This window comes from Balaenoptera ricei, chromosome 8 (genome assembly GCF_028023285.1).
Source record: "Balaenoptera ricei isolate mBalRic1 chromosome 8, mBalRic1.hap2, whole genome shotgun sequence".
NCBI classification, from domain to species: Eukaryota; Metazoa; Chordata; class Mammalia; order Artiodactyla; family Balaenopteridae; genus Balaenoptera; species Balaenoptera ricei.
Genome location: NC_082646.1, coordinates 61281960 through 61305562, shown reverse-complemented (window position 1 = coordinate 61305562; position 23603 = coordinate 61281960). Strand labels below are relative to the sequence as shown.

The 23603-nt window shown below is 40.3% G+C and overlaps 2 protein-coding genes across 5 annotated transcripts in view; one reads left to right on the top strand and one right to left on the bottom strand.

The window, feature by feature from the left end:
- The first annotated feature begins 927 nt into the window (after nucleotides 1-927).
- Nucleotides 928-23603, top strand: part of MRPL48 (mitochondrial ribosomal protein L48) — a 49244-nt gene continuing 26568 nt past the window's right edge. For 2 of the 4 annotated variants that reach the window (XM_059929477.1, XM_059929474.1), the window contains exons 1-3: nucleotides 928-1041; nucleotides 10994-11046; nucleotides 12057-12094. In XM_059929477.1, the coding sequence (XP_059785460.1) occupies nucleotides 1021-1041; nucleotides 10994-11046; nucleotides 12057-12094 (112 nt within the window). In that variant the 5' untranslated portion in view covers nucleotides 928-1020. The remainder of the gene's footprint in view (nucleotides 1042-10993; nucleotides 11047-12056; nucleotides 12095-23603) is intronic. The other 2 variants (XM_059929476.1, XM_059929475.1) reach the window with 2 other exon arrangements.
- Nucleotides 13209-18690, bottom strand: LOC132369793 (large ribosomal subunit protein eL13-like). Its single transcript, XM_059929473.1, has 2 exons — nucleotides 18672-18690; nucleotides 13209-13611 (listed from the first exon to the last, which is right to left on the bottom strand). Exon 2 carries the CDS (start codon nucleotides 13592-13594, stop codon nucleotides 13241-13243), a length of 354 nt encoding a protein of 117 aa, XP_059785456.1. The 5' UTR covers nucleotides 13595-13611; nucleotides 18672-18690; the 3' UTR covers nucleotides 13209-13240.

Here is a 23603-nt window from a genome sequence, read left to right as displayed (position 1 = left end):
TTTCTTGCTATCAAGTTGAGTTCCTTATATATTTTAGATATTAACTCCTTATCAGATGTATGATTTGCAGACATTTTCTCCCATTCCATAGGTTGTCCCTTCACTCGCTGATTGTTTCCTTTGCTGAACAGAAAAACTTTTAGTTTGATGCAATCCTCTATGAGCCACTTAAGGGCAGGGACCATGTAAATATTCATCTCTGTCTTCCCAAGGTTCAAAGGATTGGCACAAAAAGTCATGCTAAGTAAATGGTTGATGTGTGTAAAATAAGTAAATGAATGTGTGCTGTGACATTATCTCATGTGAGAAGGGGTATGTCAGAGGGAAAACACTTTGTATAAATGAGACAGTTTGACACTCAGCTCTGCCTCGGTCGGTTGGCCCTAGACAAGTCTCTTAACCTCCTGCAATATCCTTACATGTAAAATCCAGTGATAATATCTCACTAACAGGCTTGTTATGAGGAGTAAATTGATGCTCTGAGCATAATGCGCTGCACATAGTGGTCACTCAATAAAAAATAGTTATTATCAATTATTATGAGGCAACTGAATGTCAGAAAGGCTCACTTAGGGCCATTCAGCTTTTAAATAGAGGTTAGAAGTCAGATCTCCACGTCCCGTGCTAGACGCTGGAATGAATAAATCAGGCAGAATTTCAGTCCCTGAGGAACTCGCAATCAAACACGGGAAAGAGAAAGTAACACATAATTAATATATAGTATGGCAGATGAAATAGCAGAATTGTGCGTGAAGTATTGGGGCAACACAGAGATGGCAATTAATTCTGCCCGGAGAATTCGCAGTGAAGGTGACACTTGAGCTGCAGTGGGCGATTTCTAGACACTGAGTCTCAGAAGCTGCCGGAACCAAGGTGCTGCGGGAGTTGAGTGAGTCTCGGTCGGATATTGTTACAGGACCGGATTGAGGCCGTTCCGTCAGTGTTTTCGGATGCCCAGCGGTCGCGGCTTCTTGGGCCGATCTTCAGCTGGCACAATCACAGGCCGCGCAGCAGTAAAGGATGAATGGAGCTCTGGGAAAGGTAACGTAGGTTCCACGCAAGCTGGGCGCGGGGGAGGTGGTGAAAAGAGCTGAGCTGCGAGGTGGCCTCGGGGCTCTCACGCTGCTGCAGACATCCGGGTAAGAGACTTGGGAGAGAACAAGGCTCTTCCCAGCAGCAAGTGCGGCGCCTTGTCAAAGGGTTGCGCTTAGTCGTCTGCTGCCGGGGAGTTAACCCGCGCGCCACGCCCCCCTTCGCGCTACCCTCGCCTCGCATTGGCCTGGAAAGAAAGGAGCCCCGCAATGGGAATCACAGCGGAATAGGTCCAAATAATATGTACGACCTTGAGGAAGTCATTTTATTTTTGCTTTAGGTCATCAGCTTCCAGATTTTTTTCTAAGAATACCGTTTTGACTCGATGAACAGATTGGGATGTGAGGCTACTTGGCGACAAGGGAAGGGTAATAATAAAAAAACATTTTTACTTACAAAACCTTAATTACGTGACTGCAGTAAAACCGTGTGAACCACGTGAAGCATTCCTTGACTTTCCTTTGTCCTCTTAACAGATTTCAGCTGTGCTTTTTCAGTTGTACCATGCTGCTTAGAATAATGACTTTTTTTTTTTTTAGCAATTTATGTTAAAATTTTATTCGAGGCATTAATTTGGAGACTGTACTCCATGATACACAACATGATCATTGCTGCTCATGGATCTACTGGTCCTAACTTTGGGGCAGCCTCTGAATGTCTCTAGGTTTGTTTCCTTAAGGTCCCAAAACTCACTTCATCCTTAATGAAGTAACTCTCTGTTGTTCACTTTAGCCAAATTGTGAGAATTTAACTAGATCTGGTGAAAGGATAATAGAAAAAAATCAAAGTTTTAAAATTTAGCTGTTAAAGATGGTCAGATTGGTGGCTCCACGCTCCTGCTCTAAGAGCCTTGATTCTGAGGAATGCTGAAAGGGAGGGATCATTGTTCAGGGAATACTGTTTTTGGCCATTCTATACTCCTGAAGAGCCCATGGAAATCTGTCATAGGCTATCACCTAAAGATACAAGGGCATATAGGGCCCCTCTGGGTCTGATGCCACTGTTCCCTTCCAGACTCCTTTGTTACTGACTTCACTCTTCCGTTCTGCCCTATTGCTTTGGCCAGGTAGTCTCTTCTTTATTTACCAAATGCTGAATTCCTAATCTTTCATCTTGTGGAGCTCTCTCACTTGGAATGCCCTCACCTTTTTCACCACCTATCCAAATGCTCCATGGTTTAAGGCCCAGCTCAGGTCTCATCTTTTCCTTAAAACCTTTCAGACCATTCCAGCCAAAGTGCTTGTTTATTTTTTGAACTCTTAGCTGGTATTATCTTTTGGCATCTAATCATATGCAGTCTTGTGACCATCCTTGTCTCAGCCTCTCTGGAAGTGTTAGTTAATGCTTTACGTTTATAAGGAAAACACATGGGATTTGCATCAGACCTGTGTTCTATCTCTTGCTAGCTGTGTGACCTTAGGCAGGTTATTTGACCTCGATGTGCTTCAGTTTCTTATCTGTAAATGCAGATAATGGTGCCCATCATATGGAATTGTTGTAAAAATTATAGAAGATAATGTAAGTAAGAGTATTTTCTAAGTGTGAAGGACTATACAAATAGGAATATTGATATTATTCTATAGTTAATAAACTGCTTTCATTTCCATAATTTTATTTGAGCTTCATGATATGAGATAATCCTGGCAGACACACAGATAAGGAGGTGGAAGCTACTGGTGCAGTGTCTGATACATAGTAGGTTCTCAGATGCTTTACCAAATGCCCGAATGAACGAATGCCTCGCTTATAGGTCAACAGTCTCTTTTGTGGTAGTGCTGAACTGGAGCCTAGATTTTCTCACCTCCTAAAACCCCACTGCCTTTCCTCTTCTGAGTACCTTGCATCTCCCTAATTTGATAATAATCTTGGTTTCTCTCATCTGTGAAATGAGGAATGAAAACCTTCCTTGACCTTCCCAGTTGTCAGTCCTTCCCTTCTTTGTGACCTGTGCAACCCATTATACTGATCTCATTTCAGTGTAATAAATAATTTGCACATCTACTTTCCTCATTAGAAAGATTGAGGGTAGGGACTTCCCTGATGGCCCAGTAGTTAAGAATCCGCCTGCCAATCCAGGAGACACGGGTTCGAGCCCTGCTCTGGGAAGATCCCACATGCCGTGGAGCAGCTAAGCCCGTGCGCCACAACTACTGAGCCTGCGCTCTAGAGCCTGCGAGCCACAACTACTGAGCCCACATGCCACAACTACTGCAGCCTGTGCACCTAGAGCCCATGCTCCGCAACAAGAGAAGCCACCGCAATGAGAAACCCATGCACCACAACAAAGCGTAGCCCCCGCTCGCCGCAACTAGAGAAAGCCTGCACGCAGCAACGAAGACCCAATGCAACCAAAAATAAATAAATAAAAATAAAATAAAATAAAAAATTAAAGAAAAAAAGAAAGATTGAGGGTAGGCAACTGTATTTTCTTCATGTCTGTATATACGCAGCCTACAGTGTACTTGACCTGATAAATATTGAATGAATAAGTGAATGAAAAAATGTTGACATTATGTGGTAAGTACACAGTAGAGCTGGGACTAGAACTTCAAACTCTTAGCTCAGTGCTTGGGACCCTAAGAAATCATCTCAAATTTTAGATGAGTGAGAAGCTCAGCTTTACTGGAATAAAACTGGGTGGGATCACATACCTCTTTAGGTCAACAGAAGTAGTAAAACAGGGTTGATACAATTAAGACACTAATGCTGATAGTCATCAGACTTCAGAAAACATATTGTTTGATCAAGATGGAAGGATGGTGCCTGTGGAAGTCAACATGCACAGGGAATTGGTAGTGACTCACCTGCTGAGTTACTTTGCAGAGAAAATGGATGGTCCTGGAGTGTCAAGCTCAGGTCTGGATGTCACTCACCCTCAGATTACCATTCTTTTCAGGGATTACCATACCCTTGAGCCACAAGGATATGATTAGGGGAGTGGTGGTGATCACAAAAGATATGCTAGCCTTACCAGCCCAGAAGGAGCAACCTTGGGGACTGATCTCATAGTAAGATGTTTTCAAATGAAAACACTGAAGGCTAACATGGAGCAGAGTTCATATGAACAAATAGAAGTGAGGATTGAAAAAATGACAAATCAACAGACATGAATTAGGAGGACATAAGAAGATGTGAAACAGGAGGACAGAAATTTCAGAGGGCCTAGCAGGGCAGGGAGTCCAAAAGCCCAGCAAAATGGTCAAGAAGTTGGCTATTTTCTGGTCACTACTAGACTGTAAGTTCTGGAGGACAGGAACATTTCTCTATTTTGTTCATGGTTTTATCTTCAGCACTTGTCACATACTAAAGTACATATTGTTTAATAAATGAGGAACTGAACAATCACCACTGTTATTGTCACTACTCCCAATTTGACCGTTAACAATATGCCTTGCACTTGCTAAGTCCTTTTCGTATAATATCTAATTTAATAGTATCAACAACTCTATGAGTTGTTTTTTGTTTTTTTGTTTTTGGGTTTTTTTAATTTAACTTATTTTTTTATACAGCAGGTTCTTATTATATGAGTTGTTTTATAACCTCTTTAGAGATAAAGAAGTGAGGTTTGGAGAGATTTACTAATTTGATCAGCAAATATTTATTGAGCACTTGCTATGTGCCAGAGAGTATGCTAGATGCTGGGATGTAGTAGTTCCTGTCTTCATGGAGCTTATATTTCCAGCAAAACAGACTAATTAAACATATAACTACCTTTTGCTGTATACCTGAAACTAACACAATATTGTAAATCAACTATACTTCAATAAAAAAAAGTATAATTACTTAACTGTGATAAATGCCTCAAAAAAAAAAAGATTCTATGTGCTATGTGGTGTGTATAACAGCAGAATTCAAGTAAGTCTGAGCAGTCAAGAAAGTTTTCTTGGTGATGTTACACGACTAAGACTTAAAGAATGATAGAATTTAGACTGGGGAGCATGTGCAAAGGCCCTGAAATGAGAACACGTTTGGAGCTCCAGAGGGCCCAGAGGAAATTGGAAGGGAGAGAAGCAAGGGAGCTTGTATCAAGGGAGAGTGTGCGGAGAAGTATGGGGATGAGAGTTGGGGAGATGGTAGGGGATTGGGCTTACATTTCAGTGACCACAGTTGTTTTGAAACATTTTAGTCCTGGAGGAAGGTAGGGAATTGGGCTTAACAGAGCTCAGCTGTGGCCTAGAAGTGCCATCCAGCAGTATGGTGTGAGGCCAGATATTCCTTTCTTCCTCTCTTCCTCTCAATCTCTCTCTTTCTTTCTTTTTAAAATCGAGATATAATTCACGTACCATGATATTTACCCTTTTAAAGTGGATAATTTAGTGGTTCTTAGTATATTCATAAAGTTGTTCAGCCATCACCACTAATTCCAGAACATTTTCATCACTCTAAAAAGAAACGTTGTACCCATAAGCATTTACTCCTCAATTCCCCCCTCTACCCACCCACTGGTAACCACTAATCTACTTTATGTCTCTATGGATTTTTCTGTTCTGGTCATTTCATATAAATGATATAGTATGTGAGGCCAAGTATTTCTTAAGTGACTTGCCAAAGATCATACAGCTAGTAACATGGAGGAGCTGATATTCAAACCCAGGTCTGTGTGAATCTATAACCTGTGTTCCTAACTGCTGTAAAGACTCAGTACAAAGACAGGCTTTGATAGTCACCATATTAAACACATTCAGAAGAGAATGGCCAAAGGAAAAATTGCAAACATAATCAATTTCGAAAGAACTTAGGAAAAGGTCAGCTCGAACACCACTTATTAGCTGTGTGCATCAGACATATTAATTAACATTTCTGAGCTTTGGTTTCCTCACAGTAAAATGGGGGTAGAAATATCTACTTCACAGAATGGTTGTGAGGGTTAATGCAAATGATGCTTGGCATAAAGCAGGTGCTCAAATGGTAAGATTATTTAGGCTATTATTATTATTATATGAATTTCGCTGCTATTAAATTGGTATTGTTCTTTTGAGAGGTAGTATGGCAGAATGGAAAACATGGGTTTTAGAGTCAGATTTGGTTTGACTTCTTGACACCTCTTACCAAACCTATAACTTTAGGCAATTTACTTAAGCCTCTGTTTTTTCCTCTATAAATAGAGACAATTATTTCAATGCCTCTATTAGAGGATTGGTGTAAAGATTGAGCAAAGTGCTTAGCACAAAGGATGTACTCAATAAGTGATAGTAACAATGCTATTTTAAATAATATTTGTTAATATACAAATATATTCTGTTAATATTCATAAGACAGTTGCTTGCCTCATGGGCCCCTTACCCACTTCTGTCACCATCCACCCCAGGGCTCTGGTGTCTGAAGCTACTCACACACCATAGATTTTGCCCCGTGACTTCAGTTCTTAAGTAGCTGTGTAGTCCTTTTCTGGTTCCTGACTCCCAAGCTCATGGGACAAGTATTTTTGTAACCTACTGCAACAGCTCTGTCCTCATTCATTCATTCAGTAGAGTCACTGGCCTTCTCTTCCATTTGGTCCGGAGCTGGAGCTACTCTTCATTTGCTGACTGTGGGGAGAGAGTATTTGTGGATACAGTCCCAAAATAGATTACTTTTGTCCTGATAAATAATGCCGAGCATTGCAGGGGAGAGGAAGCACATTTCCCAGAGCTGAAAGGGAGAGTTCACACCACAGTTTGAATGTCTTCCAGACAGTTGTCAACCCTTAAAAAGGTTTGGCTTTTAGATAATTAAATCCATAGCTATTGTGGAGACTCAGAAATCTGAACAATTAAAGTGAGGAAAAATCAGTCTCATCTAGATCTTTCTTCCCATCCAATACCTCTTCTGTATGAAGTGACCCATTTAAGAATACATTCTGTTCACTCTGATTTCTATTCTGTTTGTCGTGGTTGATAGATCTTGTACCTGGAGGGACGTTAGAGTCATCTGTTCTAACTCCAGAGAGGGGAAAATTACTAGCCAATCACTAGTATGGTGACCAGTGTGGGGGGAGCCAGCCAGAGCTCCTGTGTCCTGGGGCTTCCAGTTGCCTGCTCTGTCTTTTATGCTGGCCAATATAAGGTTAAGCGTATTGTACACATGTTTACAAAGTCTTTTAGTATCTGATTTAATTGTCATTTTTAGGATTGTCTGCATACTTTGTCCTTCTTTCTGTTCTTCATATCCTTCCCAATCTTCATGACCTCACATTCTCTGGGAGACTTTTCCTAAATTTGATCATTTTCCCCCCTGAATTCCTAAACACTAACACATTCATTTATGGGAGAGAGGGTGTAGAATAGTGGGAAAATTATAGGCTTTGGAGTCAGAGAAACCTAAGATCCTATGCTAGTTCTGATAGGAGCTGTTTGACTTTGGGTAAATTACTTAATCTCAGTTTCCCCAACTGTAAAATGGGATAATAATACTTGTCCTGTAATGGAATTATGATTTAGACACATGGTAGGTGCTCAACAAAATAGATGTGGGTGGTAATAAATGGTAGCAATGATTATCACTCATTCACTTCTTCCTAATCATTTATTTATTTACTAAAACAACAGGAAGATATGACTCTTGCCCTTGAGGATCTCTTGGTTTAGCATAGTGGCCTATGGGTGATGTTAAGAGTTTCAGTGAATCTCTTGAAGTAATATGCAAACTTTTTTCCCCCTTACTTACTTAATTTATTTGGTTCTACATACTACATTTTAATTTTTTTTTTTTTTTTTTTTTTTTTTGGCCATGCCATGCGACATGCGGGATCTTAGTTCCCCAACCAGGGATCGAACCTGTGCCCCTTGCATTGGGAGCATGGAGTCTTAACCACTGGACCACCAGGGAAGTCCCCTACCTGCTACATTTAAAAAAATTGAAGTAGAGTTGATTTACAGTGTTTCAGGTGTACAGCAAAGTGATTCAGTTATATATATATGTATATATACCCATATTATATATATAGATTCTTTTTCACATTCTTTTCCATTATAGGTTATTATAAGATATTGAATATAGTTCCCTGTGCTAAGTATGCAAACTTTTGTATATTCGTGTCTATATGTATTTGTCTGGGGAGAAGGTTCATGACTTTGGGCAGATTATCAGCAATATCTGATCTGTAACACCCCAAAAGCTAAGAACTTCTCCTGGCCATCAACACCTGGATTCCCTGCCAGAGGTGCTTGTTGTTTGTGCCACCTATTTTGACTTAATCATATAATACTGTGATATTGCTTAGCTGTTTAGTACAAATGTGTATTCATATCTTCAGCCATTCAAATTCCTATAAGACGGGTTGTGCTTACATTTTTTAAACAGCTTTATTGAGATATAAGTCATATACCATACAATTTGTCCATTTAAAGTATACAATTCAATGGCTTTTAATATCTATAGAGCTGTGCAACCATCACTACAATCAATTTTAGAACATTTTCATCACCCCAGAAAAAAAACCCATATCCCTTAGTTGTCATCCCCAGCTCCCCAGCCCCCCCCCAGCCCTAGGCAACCACTAGTCTTTCTTTCTCTATAGATTTTCCTATTCTGGCTATTTCATATAAATGGAGTCATACAATATTGGCCCTTTGTGACTGGCTTCTTTTATTCAGCATAATGTTTCCAAGTTCATTCATGTTGTTATATTTTGTTTTTACAGTCCGTTTCATATTCAGCACAGTAGTTGATACATAATAGGCTTTTTAAAATTTTTATTTTTATTTTTTAAAACTTTATTTATTTTTGGCCTCGTTGGGTCTTCGTTGCTGTGCATGGGCTTTCTCTAGTTGTGGCGAGCGGGGGCTACTCTTCGTTGCGGTGTGCGGGCTTCTCGTTGTGGTGACTTCTCTTGTTGTGGAGCACAGGCTCTAACACGTGGGCTCAGTAGTTGCAGCGCATGGGCTCTAGAGCACACGGGCTTCAGTAGTTGTGGTGTGTGGTCTTAGTGGTTGTAGCTCGCAGACTGTAGAGCGCAGGCTCGGTAGTTGTGGTTCACGGGCTTAGTTGCTCTGCGGCATGTGGGATCTTCCTGGACCTGGGATCGAACCCGTGTCCCCTGCATTGGCAGGCGGATTCTTAACCACGGCGCCACCAGGCTTTTTTTTCTTAATTTTAAAAAAATATTTATTTATTTATTTACTTATTTTGGCTGCGCCGGGTCTTAGTTGCAGCATGCGGGCTCTTAGTTGTGGCATGCAGGCTTCTTAGTTGTGGCATGCAGCCTTCCTAGTTGTGGTATGTGGACTCTTAGTTGCGGCATGCAAACTCTTAGATGCGGCATGCGTGCAGGATCTAGTTCCCCAGCCAGGGATCGGACCCAGGCCCCCTGCATTGGGAGTGCAGAGTCCTACGCACTGGACCACCAGGGAGGTCCCCATAATAGGCTTTTAAAAAATAAAATTTAGAACAGTTTTAGAATTACAGAAAAGTTGCAAAGATAGTACAAAGAATTCCCATATACTTCATATCCAGTTTTCCCTATTATTATCTTACATTAGTATGGTACGTTTTTCATAATTAATGAACTGATATTGATATATTATTATTAAGTCCATACTTTATTCATATTTCTTTCATTTTTTAAAATCCAGTGTCCTTTTTCTGTTCTAGGTAGGATCCCATCCAGTATATTATATTACATTTAGTCATCATGTCTGCTTAGGCTCCTCTTGTCTATGACAGTTTCTCAGACTTTCCTTTGTGTCTGAAGGCTTTTACACATAATAGGCTTTTAACACGTAAATGTTGAAGGAACTGAAATTGTTCCTCATAGTGGACAGGATTTTCTGTTTGTGTTATGGGATCTTAAGGACATTTATTATTTATTATCTAGTTACTTTATAAAAAGAACTCCTCTATGTTAAGCACTCCCTTAGTAAACCTATAGCAGTGATCTTTTGAGTGGGTGCCAGCAGGGCAGAGTGAGATTAAAATAACTGGGTTGTTGGGGGTAAGATTGTGGGGAGTGGGGGAAGCTGCCACTGCAACAGCCCCCTCTCATTATTATTGTTTTGTTCATGTTGGTATATTATCATTATTATTATTATTATTATTATTATTATTATTATTAAGAGAGTGTGGTGTGATAGAGGCATAGTCTTTGGAGTAAAACAGTCCTCTTAGCCACTTATTAGCTATAATTTCTTGGAATATAATTTTTATGGGCCTCAGTTGCCTCACCTGTAAAATTGCCTTGCAGTGTTTTGAGAATTAGGGAAGAGTTCAGAAAGTCCCTTGCATGGCGACTGTGCTTGACACGTACATAATAGTTGTTGATTGATATTAGAAAATATAAATCAGGGACTCCCCTGGTTGTCCAGTGGTAAAGAATCCACCTTCCAATGTAGGGGACGCAGGTTCAATCCCTGGTCGGGGAACTAAGATCCCACATGCTGTGGGGCAACTAAGCCCACGTGCCACAACTACAGAGCTCATGTGCCACAAACTACAGAGCCTATGCACCCTGGAGCCTGTGTGCCACAACTAGAGAGAGAAAACCTGCATGCCACAACGAGAGAGAAGCTCCCACGCCACAACTAGAGAGAAGTCCGCATGCTGCAACGAAAGATCCCGCATGCTGTAACTAAGACTCGACGCAGCCAAGAAAATGAATAAATAAATAAGATAAATAAGTATTTTAAAAAAAGAAAATATAAATCAAATTAGAAAGGGGAAATAGGGTGAAAAAAAAGCAACCTAAGATGTGCGGGGTGGTTGGGCTGCTGTTTTTCGAGCATTTTCTGTAGTGGGTAGAATAGGAAAGAAGATGGCCTTGGTTTGCCTGCATGTTTGGTATTAACTGTAGGGCAGTTTCTTTGCTAGACAAGAGACTTTGGTTCCGTTTTGGTTTGTGTACTATGGGTTTCTAGCCTCTTTGTGAAGAGGTACTTGGATATCTGTGAATTCTTACAATTGTTCTAACGTGGCTGTTTTGCTGTAGGCGCTGTGTCTGAGGAATGACACCATTTTTAAGCAAGCCTTTTCCCTCTTGAGGTAAGGATATTAATAACAGTAAAAATATAGCTAATATTTGCATTCCACTAGGTAGTTCACACAGCATTCTTCTTTCATCATCTCCACTTACATGTTTACTAAGCATCTCAAGCATTAACTCCCCTGCCAACTTACTCCTTCCCCATTCTCACTAAATGACAGCTCCATTCATCTAGTCGCTCAGGACAAAATCCTTGGAATCATCCTTGACACTGTTGTTTCTCTCACTCTACATCTAATTCTTAAATAAATCCTGTCAGCCTTGCTTTTGAAATATGTTCTAATAATGCAAGGCTATTGCAAGAACCACTTCACTGGTTCTCTTCCCTCAGTTTCACGTCTTCCTATTCATTGCTCACCTATTGCCAGGGTTAACTTTCTAAAACTTAAACTTGATCATATCACTTTTGTGATTAAACTGCCAGGAGCTTCCCACTGCCTACACAGAGTAAAGACAAAACTCCTTAGCACAGTGTTTGAGGTTTTCATAACCTGACTCCTGATTACCTCTTTTACCCTGCCCCCTTCCCTGCTGCTTAAGTGCCACTCACATCCACCTGCTTGCTGTTCCCCAGATATACTACTTTCATACCTCTGCCTAGAATGCTTTTCCTGTGGGACTAAATAATCGAGAATAGTTCTTAATTTTTAAAACCTCATTTCAGATAGTTTCACCCCTCTGGTGAAATGAGCACGCTTTCCTTTGTATTCCACCAAATCTTGTACATGTTTTTGTTCTGGATCAGCACTGTATTGTGGCTCGCATCTGTTTACATATCTTTCTCCCAACTAGACCATAGATAGAGACATTTTACTTACTTTTGCATCCTCAGGACCTAACAGACTGATCCACAGTAAGTACTTAATAATGTTTATGGAAAGAAGAGAAGGAGGAAATAAGGAAATATGTAGCATTGATATATACTAATGAGGAGCATACACGTTTTGGTAGCTTTGCAAATAGATGTGGGTATCTAATTGTATTCAACATACTTTCTTCCTCTTTTTAGGTTCAGAACATCAGGAGAGAATCCTCTCTGTTCTGCAGGTAAACAATTATTTCCTGATGTAGTCTTCCTGCTTTAAGTGACCCTCTAACACTATAATAATTTTGTCTAAAAAGATGCTTAACATATCTTTGAGAAGAGTGCCTGGGACCAAATCCTACCCCTCACATGGAACAGGACAAAGGGCAAGAACATAAAGTAGTGGGTTAAGAGCAAGAGTTCTGTAGTAAGTTTGGATTCCAACTCTACCACATACTATTCTGTGACTTTTAAGTACCTCTCCATAGCTTGGTTTCCTCACTTTAAAAAATGAGGAGAATTATAGTACAAACTACAGTGAATTATTTGAAGATTCAGTGAGATAAAACATATAAAGTGCTCAAAAAAAGTTAGTATTATTATTATTCTTGCTACTATTTCAGACCTTTCATGTCCATTATCTACAAGGCTAAGGCTTTTCTTCCAGTATTTTATCCAAAATGAATGTTCATTCAATCTGGTTAACTCAATGAATTTCAATCTGTTTCAACCCTATTATTTGCCATTTTTGCTTTGTCTATTATGTGACAAATTTCAAAGCAGCCATTGGATAGTAATGACATCTGTTTTTTGAGTGAAGAGTATCAGAAACAGGGAATTCCCTGGTGGTCCAGTGGTTAGGACTCTGCACTTCCACTGTAGGGGGCATGGGTTCGATCCCTGGTCGGGGAACTAAGATCCTGCAAGCCACGTGGTGTGGCCAAAAAAAAAAAAAGTATCAGAAATAAAGGAATGGGAGCAAGGAAGGGAACTAACATTTACTGAGTGCCTAGTATGTGCCATGCAGTGCATAAGAAGCTTTACATCCATTAATTATTTCAGAAGATGGTGGCAATGTGTAGAGAATCACCACTTCTACCAGGCCTAAAGCCAGCTTCTCAAAATATGTGCTTCTTTTTATTTATTCATTCTCTCAACAAACATTTATTGGACCAGGCTGTGTTTTAGGTGCTGGGGGTACAAAATTAAGATGATATAGTCCTTGCCATTTGGAACCTTACAGTGTTATAAGAAATAATTTTTTCCCAGAAGAATAATATAATGAACACTTGTATACCCATTACTTAGATTCAACTGTTGTTAACATTTTGTCATATTAGCTTTCTTTTTTTTTTTTTTTTTTTTAATAACAAGTTGCCAACAGCACTTTATTTTTTCCTTTCAACATCCTGTTCTGCAGCTTCCTTGGCCCTTTTTGCCCAGATGCCAAAGAGCCAGGCATTGGCGCAGGCCATGTGGAGACTGGCGAAGGCCTTGAAGTTCTTCTCCTCCTCTGTGATGACTCTGGCCTTCTCCTTCTTGTAGATGTTCCGTATGGGCATGACTGGTCCGGTCAGCTGGATGGCCAATTTGAGCTTTGCAGCAGAGCTGTCTCCCTTCTTGGGGGCTGAGGGCTTCCTGCGGATCTTGTGCCCCAGCTGGTTGAACCACGTGGCCATGCGCCGCTGCCAGTTCTTGTGGAAGTGGGGCTTCAGGATCATATCATTACAGCTGGGCGCCATGGCTGCGGCCGACTGGCCTGGGGAGCAGGGAGGACGGGGAGCGAGTTAGGGCCCGGGCACGGCGGCCCGCCAGTGCGCACACCCATGTTAGCTTTATTGATCAGGTGTTATGATACTTCACCCCTGAATACTTAAGCATGCATTTCTAGAAACAAGGATATTCTCTACATTCTATTAAAGAACCACAAAAGCATTATCTCCCTGAAGAAAATTAATAATAATGCCCCAGTGTCATCTAATACTCTATCCATTTCCTCAGTTGTCCCCCAAAAGTCTTTTATGGGGTTGTTTATAACCAAGAGCCAATGATGGTTCATGCTTTGCATTTTGCTATGATGTCACCTTTAATGCAGAACAGATCTTTCACTATTTTATTTCTACAACAGTTGCTTTTTGATTAGGCTAGACCATTTGACTTATAAAATTTCCTCCCTTTATAATTTGATTATTTCTGTGCGGTATGTTTATAATATGTTCTTCTGTTCCTTTCCTGCAAACTAGAAGTTATGTCTAAAAGCTTTTCTAGATTCAAGTTAAACAATTTTAGCAAGAAAACTTAATAACTGATGCTCTGAACTTCATATTGCATCCTATCAGGAGAGGAAAAAAAAAAAAACTAAGAAAATCTGATCATAAAAGTGAAAAGCAGCCATTTTAGAGAATATGGAAAATAAACACACACACACACACACACACACACACACACATGCACAATACACACACGAAGAAGCTGAAGGAGATGAAGAAAATAAAAATCACTTGTAATCCTACCATCCAGAGATTATTGCTTAACATTCTGGTGTATATCCTACCAGGCCTTTTTCTAGGCATTTCTTTCTCTCTGTGTGTGCGTGTGCGTGTGTGTGTGTGTGTGTGTGTGTGTGTGTGTATGTATTTTTGTCTTGCAGTAATGGGAACAAATTATATATAATGCTTCATAATCTTTTTTTCCTACTTAATCTATGGTGAACATGTTTCTACTATAATAAATAAATAAATATCTACATAATTATTTTGAATATACTGCCTTAAATGGAACAACTTGTAGGGTAAGAACCTGAGTCTGGTTTTGAACATGTTGAGTTGGAGTGCTTGTGAGGAAGATATACTAAGTAGTCCATTGGAGACACTGATCTTGAGCTCAAAATATAGGTCTGGGTTGAAACTGTGAATTTGGAAGTCATCATATTGTTGATTTTAATTGAAGTCTTGGGAATGAATGAGACTACCTGAGGAGAACAAGTAGAGAAGAGGCCCAAGGATCAGGCCCTGAGGAACTCCAACATTAAAAAATTGGGTAGAGGGTGCAAGATATGGCTAATGAGCTTGAAAAGGGAGGCCAACGTGGTAGGAGAACACCAGGTTAGTATAGTTTCATGGCAGCCAAAAGGAGAGTGTTTCAGGAAGGAAAGAGTAGTTAACCACGTTACAGTTTCAGCTGTGTGCTTCTGAGAGGGGATCGCAAAAGACATGAACTAACAATTTTCCTTGGTTTCGACAACATAGAGGTGACCTTAGGGAGAGTAGTATCTGTGTGGGCGTGGTGAGGTCTGTTGTGGAAATCAACTGCATTGACAGGTGAATGGGAGTTCAGGAGTTAGAGAAAGCTATTACAGACAGTACGTTTAAGAAGTTCGTCTTTGAATGGGAGGAGAGAGGATTGGCAGGAGCTGGAGAGGGATGTGGGGTTAAGGAAAGATTTTTTTTGATGGTTATTTTTCTCTTAATTATACTTTTAATTTTGAAAGATATAAAAAGTTATAAAAAAGTGAAAAGGGTGGTATGTCAAATAAACCCAGATTTGGCAATTATTAACATTTTGTTAGACTTTCAATTTTTTTCTTGTATATTAAAAAATAAGGATTATGTTCAAGTCCCATTTATTCCCTACTCTTGGTATCATCCCTTATCCCATAACCAGAGAAAAAGTTCATTTTGAACTGGTATGTATTCCGAGGAAGGTTTTAAAAATATATTAAAATTATCAACTGTTAAAAATTATAAAAGCATGCAAATGGTCAAAATAAATATAAATTGACAAAAGGGTGTATGATAAAAGATTGAATTTTTTTCTATTTCCCACCTAGTCTCACTCCTCAGTGGTATGCATTGATAGCAGTTTCTTGTATATTTTTCAGGAAAGTTTTATGCGTATATGAACATATATGTTATAATGCTGGACATTTAGGATGTTTTTAGTTTTTGTTATTTCAAAAAATGCTGCAACAACTGTTTCTATACATCTTTATAAACTTGTTCTGTACATTTGTAAGATAAATTCTTGGAATTGAAATTGCTGAGTCAATGGGTTGTCAGTTGAAAATTTTGGTAAGTATTGTCAGATTGCCCTTCAGAGAAGTTGTATTAATTGACATTTCTATTTTCTGGCCAAAACTGGGTTTTACAAAACATCTTACTTATTCGCTGGTGAAAATTATGTCTCATATAATTTGCATTTCTTGAGAAAGTTTGTCATCTTTTCATATTTCTTTGGCCATTTGTATTTCTTTTCTTGTGAACTGCCTGCATATAATTTTTGCCCATTTTTCTTTTGAATTGTTTGCTTTTTCATTTTTGATTTGTAAGAACTTTTTATATAGTTCCTTTTTTTTAATGAAATTTTTAAAAATTTTATTTATTTATTTATTTATTTTTCGCTGTGTTGGGTCTTTGTTGCTATGCGTGGGCTTTCTCTAGTTGCGGCGTGAGGGGGCTATTCTTTGTTGCGGTGCGTGGGCTTCTCATTGCCATGGCTTCTCTTTGTTGCGGAGCACGGGCTCTAGGCACACGGGCTTCAGTAGTTGTGGCATGTGGGCTCAGTAGTTGTGGCTCGTGGGCTCTAGAGCACAGGCTCAGTAGTTGTGGTGCATGGGCTTAGGTGCTCTGCGGCATGTGGGATCTTCCCGGACCAGGGCTCAAACCCGTGTCCCCTGGATTAGCAGGTGGATTCTTAACCACTGCACCGCCAGGGAAGTCCCATAGCCAGTTGTTTTAACATTTATTGAAACATCCATCTTTGCCCCATAGATTTGAGAATGTCACTTTATCATATACTAAGTTTCCATATGGATCTAGAACTACTGTATTGTAACTTAGTATTGTTTTATAGATCTGTCTGTATATTTGATACCAGTACCAAGCTGTTTTAATACTATTGGTTACTGTAGTTTTGAGGTATATTTTAGTATCTGATTCTGAGGTAGTTTTTTGTTTTATTTTGCTTTTGAAACTGGATTAAATGGGGCATGTTAAATGCTGTTGAAAAAAATCCAATTGAATAAAAGATCCTTTTGAAAAGAGAGGTAAGGACAATAACAATTTACTCAAACAGCTTCCTATTTGGAGAAATTTAAGTTGTCTCCAAAATTTTGCAATGTAAACAACACTACGATAAACATCCTTGTACATTAGTATTTGTGCCCTTGTGTGATTATTTACATAGGATATATTTCTAAAAGTCTAATTGTTGGGTCAAAGGAAATGCACATTTTAATGTTTTTTTTGGCTGCACTGGGTCTTTGTTGCTGCATGCAGGCTTTCTCTAGTTGTGGCGAGCCGGGGCTACTCTTCGTTGCGGTGCGTGAGCTTCTGATTGTGGTGGCTTCTCTTGTTGCCTAGCACGGGCTCTAGGCATGCAAGCTTCAGTAGTTGCAGCACACAGGCTCATTAGTTGTGGCATGTGGGCTCAGTAGTTGCAGCGTGCAGGCTTAGTTGCTCCACAGCATGTGGGATCTTCCCGGACCAGGGATCGAGCCCGTGTCCCCTGCATTGGCAGGCAGATTCTTAACCACTTTGCCACCAGGGAAGTCCCAAAATGCACATTTTTAAAGCTATTGATGTGTATTGCCAAATTGCTCTTCAGAAAGATTGTACCATTTTATAGTTTTTTTGGTATTTGAGAATCCCTTTTTATACACTCATCAACATTGTTATTTTTTTAATATTTGCTAATATTAATAAGTTTAAAAATGCCATCCCTTGTATTTGTAATTTGCATGTCTTTGATTGCTAGTTGGTTGAACATATTTTCATACATTTACTGGCCATTTATCCTTTCCTTTGCCCATTTCAATTGTGGAATCGCAGTGCCTAGAAGGCTCCAAGGCCCAGGGTAACTCACCAATATCAGCATGCCAAGGTAATTCTCTTTGAAAGGACACAGCTTTGTTGGCATTTTTCATGGGTCTTTGAGATTTCTTTAAAGTCAGAAATTTCAAAATTGAATTATAATGGTGTTCGGAAAAGAAGAGTAGGAAGCAGTGTCCTGTTCCTACCTTTACACATCATACTCTCTGTGGGCCCTGGGTACCATCCCAGCTGCTCTCTCTAAGGGATGGGTCTCATTGTAGTGACCATCTTTTTCTTACTGATTTAAACGTACATGGAGAGGTAGAAGTAAATATATAAAGAGGTCTAAAGAGGTTACATGAAGGGAACTCAGACTCTTCTTATTATAGCATGAGCAAAAAGGTGGAGTCATCAAAACATGTTACATTCGGGACTTCCCTGGTGGTGCAGTGGTTAAGAATCCGCCTGCCAATTCAGGGGACACAGGTTCGAGCCCTGGTCCGGGAAGATGCCACATGCTGCAGAGCACCTAAGCCCGTGCACCACAACTACTGAGCCTGCACTCTAGAGCCCGCGAGCCACAACTACTGAGCCCGCATGCTACAACTGTTGGAGCCCGCGTGCCTAGAGCTTGTGCTCCGCAACAGGAGAAGCCACCGCAATGAAGCCCGCGCATCACAAAAAGAAGAGTAGCCCACGCTCGCTGCAACTAGAGGAAGCCCACACGCAGCAACGCAAACCCAACACAGCCATAAATAAATAAATAAATAAATAAATAAATAAATAAATAAATAAATGAAATAAATTTATTAAAAAAAAAAAACATGGTACATTCACGTCCAAATAGTTCGATGTAATTAGAAAAACTGAAAGAAGTTTGAAAAGAGATTTTGAAAAAAGTGGGTAGCTGCCAGGGCCAAATCATTGCAGATTGTCTTGGTAAACTATCTCTAGAATTTCAAAACAAAACAAGCAAACAAAAACACCCCAACACTTACTGAGCACATACCATTTGCCACGTGCTGGGGTGTATCTGCCCTTCAGCAATGTGTATTGGACGGAGAAGATATCCTGTAATTAGACTCTTGGCTGGGGTTACCCCAGCTTTTTCCTCGTTCCCTCCTGCATAGCCCTGCCAAAACGCTTGTTCCAATTTTGAAGGAGAAATAATTAAAATGAAGTTGTTTATCCCCATCCTGGATGGGTTTAGTTCCCAGTTTAGTAAACAAGGACATTGAAGGACAGTTGGCTCTGGCATATATAAAGGGAAGGGATGTGTTGTGGGAGAAGTCAATACATGATTACATTCTATAATTGTACTAATTGAAAGATTTTCAAAGCCTCCTTTTGAAATCATGGGGTTTTGTATCTTCTTCAACGAAAAGAGTTGCCTTTTCTCTCAGGAGGCTGCAATGTTAATATGACAGCAGGAAACCAGCTTAATGACACAAGCAGGGGAAGAAATTCAGTTGAACTTAATGGAAATCAGAGGCTTTCAAACTTGTAAATTTTATAATTAAAACAACTGGCTAATTAAGCAGTTTAACCACTGGTAATTTGACCAAAAACCTTTCATTTAAGAGGGAAAAGGGTTAATTTAACAGTAGTTTGAACCAGCTTCTTAATTAACCAGCTGCTCTAATTATAGGAATTGCCCCAAACTAAATTTGAAAATGCCTCCTTGCCAAGGAATTCCAGTAGATTAGAGGCTGAGGCAAGCATTTGTGGCATTTTCACCTGAGATGTGTCATCATCTCAAAGATCACTTTTGGTTCTGCTACTTGAAACCACTGGTGGGTGATTGAGTTTCTGTGTACTTAAAGATGGCGATGAGTGCCTGGGTTGTTGCTGTTTTTTAATTTACACAAAATATTTTACTATATAATGGAGGCATGGGAGAGCTGCAACTGTAAACTCTTGATGATGTTTGTATGTTTAAGGCAGCACAGAGACGACATTTAAGCTGGCCATGGAGGCTGTGAAGGATATCACCAGTCAGAGAGGTGCAGTCCCAGCATGGGGGACAGCCCAGCACCACACAGAGGCATGAGAACTGCATGGTTTATACAGAATGGCAAGTGTAGCTCTGTGGCTGAGAAGCAAGGTTTTAAAAGTCTGGAGGATGGAGAGTGAGGACGTGAAGTGGTTGGAACTAGATTATAAAATTGAGACTCTTAAATGCTTGCCTAAAGAGTATGAACTTCAGGCAGTGGAAAATCATCAAACATTTTGAAATATAGCAAGGACCTTCCTTGTCTCATTTATTGGTGTTACTGTAGTGCCTGATACAGTGCCTGGCACAGAGTAAGTCCTTTTTAAAAATTGTGTGTATGCAGTGAATAAATGGTTGAATTAATGAAAGAGAATAACATGATTAGGTTTGTGTTTTAGAAGGATTAATTTGTCAGCTTTAGAGGATGGAATAGAGAGGGGGGTGTGGATACAGGAAGACTAACAACAACACCTTAGCCAAGGATACTACTTGCATCTTTGCTTGAACTTCTACCCACACTCCCCCTCCCACCACTTTCCACCCACAACAACCAAAGTGATCTTTTAAAAACACATTAGACATATAATTTCTCTGCTGTTCAGCATGAAATCCAAACCCTTAACATGGCTCAAAGTGGTGGGTTCCAATCCACTGCCCTAATCTCTGGTGCACTCAGCCCCTCTCGCTTTGCTTCAGCCACATGGACAGTCTTTTTGTTCCTTGAATGTGCCAATCTGTGTCCCCCTCTGGGGCCCTTGCACATGCTATTCCCTCTGCCTGGAACATTCATTCTCTATCTTTTTTTTTTTTTTTTTTTTTTTTTTTTTTTTTTTCATTCTCTATCTTTTTACGTAATAAACTCCTATCTGCCTTTCAGGTCTCAATTTATTTTATTTATTTATTTGAGTAGATAATGCATGGAACAAGTACATGGAACAAGTTTTAAATGATACAAGAGTATAAAGTCGACAGTAAGTCTCTCTCTCCTGCCGTCTAGCCACTTCTCCCTGGGGATAACCACTATTACTATTTTCCTCTGAAATCTGGTTTCAGTTCACATGTCATTTTTTTTAAGAGGCCTTTCCTGATATTCCAATCTAAAATAGATCCACTGATTGTATTGCCATAGCGCTTTTTATCATTCATCACAATTTGTAATTTCATATTCATTTTGTGACTATTCCCTCCTCCTACTAGACTATAAGCTCCATAAGCAGAGTTTTGTTGGCCTTGTCCCCTGTTATATCTCCACCTCTTTGCATCATAAGTACTGAATAATTAAGCCCTTCCTAAACTTTTTGCCTGTTTCTGTAAGCTCATCTCTTGCCACCCTGCTGCTTATACTCTGCCTTGAAATTCTCTCTCTGGGTCTTCCCCTCCCCATACTGTGTTCTCTCTAACTCCTAGTCATCTGTCAGGTTTTACTTAAAAGCCACCTGCTCTAAGAATCCTTTCCTGACACCACAAGTCCAGCCTTAGTGCCTCTCTCATATATATAGCCCTTATTGTAGGTAGCCCTTATCACCTGCATTGATATTACTGTCTCGCCACTAGATCATAGATTCTGTATTGCAGGGACTTTGTCTTTGCCCATTGTTACAGCTCCAGCATCTAGGGCAGTGGTTGGTACCAACCCAGGCCTGCCATGGATATTGGGTTGGTTGTACATTGCACAGCTCTAGTGTGTGCCATTCACATGGTTGTGAGGGTATAATTGTTTCTGGATACCCCGGTGGGTAGTAATACATATTTGTTGAATGAATAAACATGCTTTGGAGAGTTCAGTGCTTTTTAGGAGGTCATGTTTTAAAGTCATAATAAAATCTTTTTGGATGGATTAATTTTCAAGGCTCTGATCTGAGGATGATTGTGTACCCAATCAAGGGGATTTGGATATCAGCTCTTTGGGTGGGGCCCCAGTTTGCAGCGTCTGGAAACTAAAGCCTCAAAGAGTCAGCTGGGGCTGTGGCCAAGACGATACCTCAGTTATGTTCAGTGCTCTTTGGAAGCCTCTGCCAAAAATACCTCCTTCTTCCATGCGTGGTAAACTCTTACTCCTCTTTCAAGAATCAGCTGTTGGGACTTCCCTGGTGGTCCAGTGGTTAAGAATCCACCTTCCAATGCAGGGCACACGGGTTCGATCCCTGGTCGGGGAACTAAGATCCCACATGTCGCGGGGCAACTAAGCCTATGCGCCACAACTAGAGAGAAGCCCATGTGCTGCAATGAAAGATCCCGCATGCCGCAGCGAAAATCCTGCGTGTCGCAACTAAGACCTGATGCAGCCAAATAAATAAATAAATAAATAAATAAAAGGAAAACTGACTTAAAAAAAAAGAATGCAGCTGTTACCTCTCTGAACCTATTCCCCTGTACCGTCCTCCACTTCTCCCCGTTCACCCCTAAGGTGGAGTTAGTTGTTCTTTCCTCTAGGTTCCTTTCTCTCATCTCCATTAAAGTATTTTGTACACTATAAGGTAATTATCTGCTTTCCCATCATCCTTCCCCAGTACACATTGAGTGTCTCTAGGGAAAGTAGTATATTTTAGTCATCTTTGTAACTGTCCCAGTATCTATTCAGTTGTTGGCATATAATAGTAAATGTGGACTACTGCACATCATGGAAGTGATCCATGATATACCAGGGTTGTCTTGATGAAATACTGTGGATTGTAAACGTAGGGAAAGTCTCTGAAGCCACGATTCTTGATTGGCCTGGCACAGAGCAGACCTGGTTGGAAGCACATTTTAGAAAAGAGAAGCTTAAGAAACATTTCACTTGATGTCATTAGACTTTTCCACACCATTTTGTGTTTAGCCCCCCACAAAGTGGTGGCCCTGGGGAGATGCAGGACCACAGGAGCTGGGAGGAAAGGGAGCATAACCTAGGACTAGTACTTTTCCAGAAGGTAGGGAACAAGCAAGAGAGACAGACAGACATAACAGAGCTGTGTAGGGCTGGTTCCAGTGAAGGGTAGAGATAAGGAGCTGATATCAGATATGGGAGCGATCAAGTCTAGCTAGATTTTTTTTTTTTTTTTTAATTTGGCTGCATCGGGTCTTAGTTGCAGCACGCGGGATCTTCGCTGTGGCATGCGGGATCTTCCGTTGTGGTGCGTGGGCTTCTCTCTAGTTGTGGTGTGTAGGCTCTCTAGTTGCGGCACGCAGGCTCCCTAGTTGTGGCGCGTGGGCTTCAGAGTGCAAGGGCTCAGTAGTTGTGGCGCGCGGGCTTAGTTGCCCCGCGGCATGTGGGATCTTAGTTCCCCAACCAGGGATCAAACCCACGTCCCCTGCATTGGAAGGTTGTTTCTTAACCACTGGACCACCAGGAAAGTCCCTAGCTAGATTTTGTATTCCAGAAATTCAGATGCTATAACACATCTGAGAACAGGCTGTTCAGTCACATAGACCTGGGTTTAAATTGCAGTTCTGCCTTTTACTTGCTGGTTGACCTTGGCCAATTCCTATTGTTTTGAGCTGCAGTTTCTTTATTTGTAAATGAAGATAAAAATAATGAGGATTAAAGGAGAATATGTATATATCAGCAAGTCCTTCTTTGAAGGGAATCTGGGTGGCATATCTCTGGGTCTACCACAGTGAATATGTGTATAGAGATCCTATTTTTTACATACACACTGTTCTGTACCTTAGGTTTTTAGTTTTTATTGTTATTCACTTAACAAAGTCTGTTGGAGATTATTACATATCAACACAAATAAAGCAAATTAGATAGTTTAAAAAACTGTGGAAATCTGTGATTGTCCTTTTTCCTGGTTGTATTTGCCACCTGTCTCTTTCTCTGAACAATCCTCATTGGAAAACTTCAGAAGGATTATTGCCTATTGAGGAACAGAGAAAATGAGAGCCCTGTGAGAATGTATTTTGTCCCCCTACCACCAGTGGCTCTAGCAGGAGAGAATTTCTCAGTGAAAGGTGGGTGGTGGGGAT